At 66.6% G+C, this 878-nt stretch overlaps 1 protein-coding gene across 1 annotated transcript; it reads right to left on the bottom strand.

The window, feature by feature from the left end:
* Positions 1-6: 6 nt before the first annotated feature.
* Positions 7-872, bottom strand: LOC108526007 (protein FAM43A-like; the record flags this gene model as incomplete). Its single annotated transcript, XM_017866724.1, has 1 exon — positions 7-872. A coding segment is annotated over exon 1 (651 nt), but the record flags the coding sequence as incomplete, so codon positions are not given.
* Between the last annotated feature and the right edge of the window lie 6 nt (positions 873-878).

Raw genomic sequence — 878 nt, 5'->3', positions numbered from 1 at the left:
GTGTGCGCCCACCAGCTCCTGCTGCTGGTGACGCGCGTCGTCCCGCCGCTTGAGGCGTTTAAATTCCGCCAGCGCGTTGGCCGACGTCTGGTAGAGCAGCAGGGCCATAGCCTGCGCCTTTTCGGGCTTGGACACCAGCACGGCGTGGCAGCGCAGCATCACGGCCTTGTGCTTCAGCTCGTGCCGGTACACCCAGGCGAAGACCTTGGGCAGCCGCGCGTCCGCCACGCAGTAGGTGACGCGGTGCAGCAGGTAGAGGTGGCCCGGGCGGCGCAGTGCGCGCTCCTCGGCGTGCACCATGCGGATACCCTGCGCACTCACTGTCAGCTTCATCTTGGTGCCCTGACGGCCCGCCTCGCTCTTGCTCCAGATCTTGCCCACAGCAAGGTCGGTGCAGCCGTCGCCGCGCGCCTGGATGGTTGTGGCATTACCCAGGTAGAGCACGGTGTACGTTGGGTCCTCGCTGGTGATGTGCAGCTTCTTGCGCTTGGAGCGGAACATGCTGCCCACCCGGCTAAGCGCGCCTTCGGGGCACGCCCGTGCCAAAGAGCTGAGCGCCGAGTAGTGCAGGCTCACAGCGTAGCCCTTGGGCTTGGATGCCTGCCGCGGCGGCGCCTCGGCCAGCAGCTCGAACTTGTGCTTCTTCCACGGTAGCATCTCCGGAGGGCGCCCCGGCGCAGCTGGGCGGCGGCGGCGGAGCGCCGGGTGCGAGGCCCACTGAGCCACCGGCCCCGGCCGGGCTCGGCCCGGGCAAGATCGAAGAATAAAACTGGGAGCGGCCCAGTGGTAGGGAGTTGGGGGGGGAGGGGAGGAGACAGAGTGCTTAGGAACCCCGGAGGGGTGGGGGTAAATTTTCTAAAAAAGGAAATATTCAGCTT

The sequence above is a fragment of the Rhinopithecus bieti genome, unplaced genomic scaffold, assembly GCF_001698545.2.
Source record: "Rhinopithecus bieti isolate Rb0 unplaced genomic scaffold, ASM169854v2 scaffold_59147, whole genome shotgun sequence".
Taxonomy (NCBI): Eukaryota; Metazoa; Chordata; class Mammalia; order Primates; family Cercopithecidae; genus Rhinopithecus; species Rhinopithecus bieti.
Note: the sequence above shows the minus strand (reverse complement) of the source record. Positions and strands in the feature narration are given on the sequence as shown.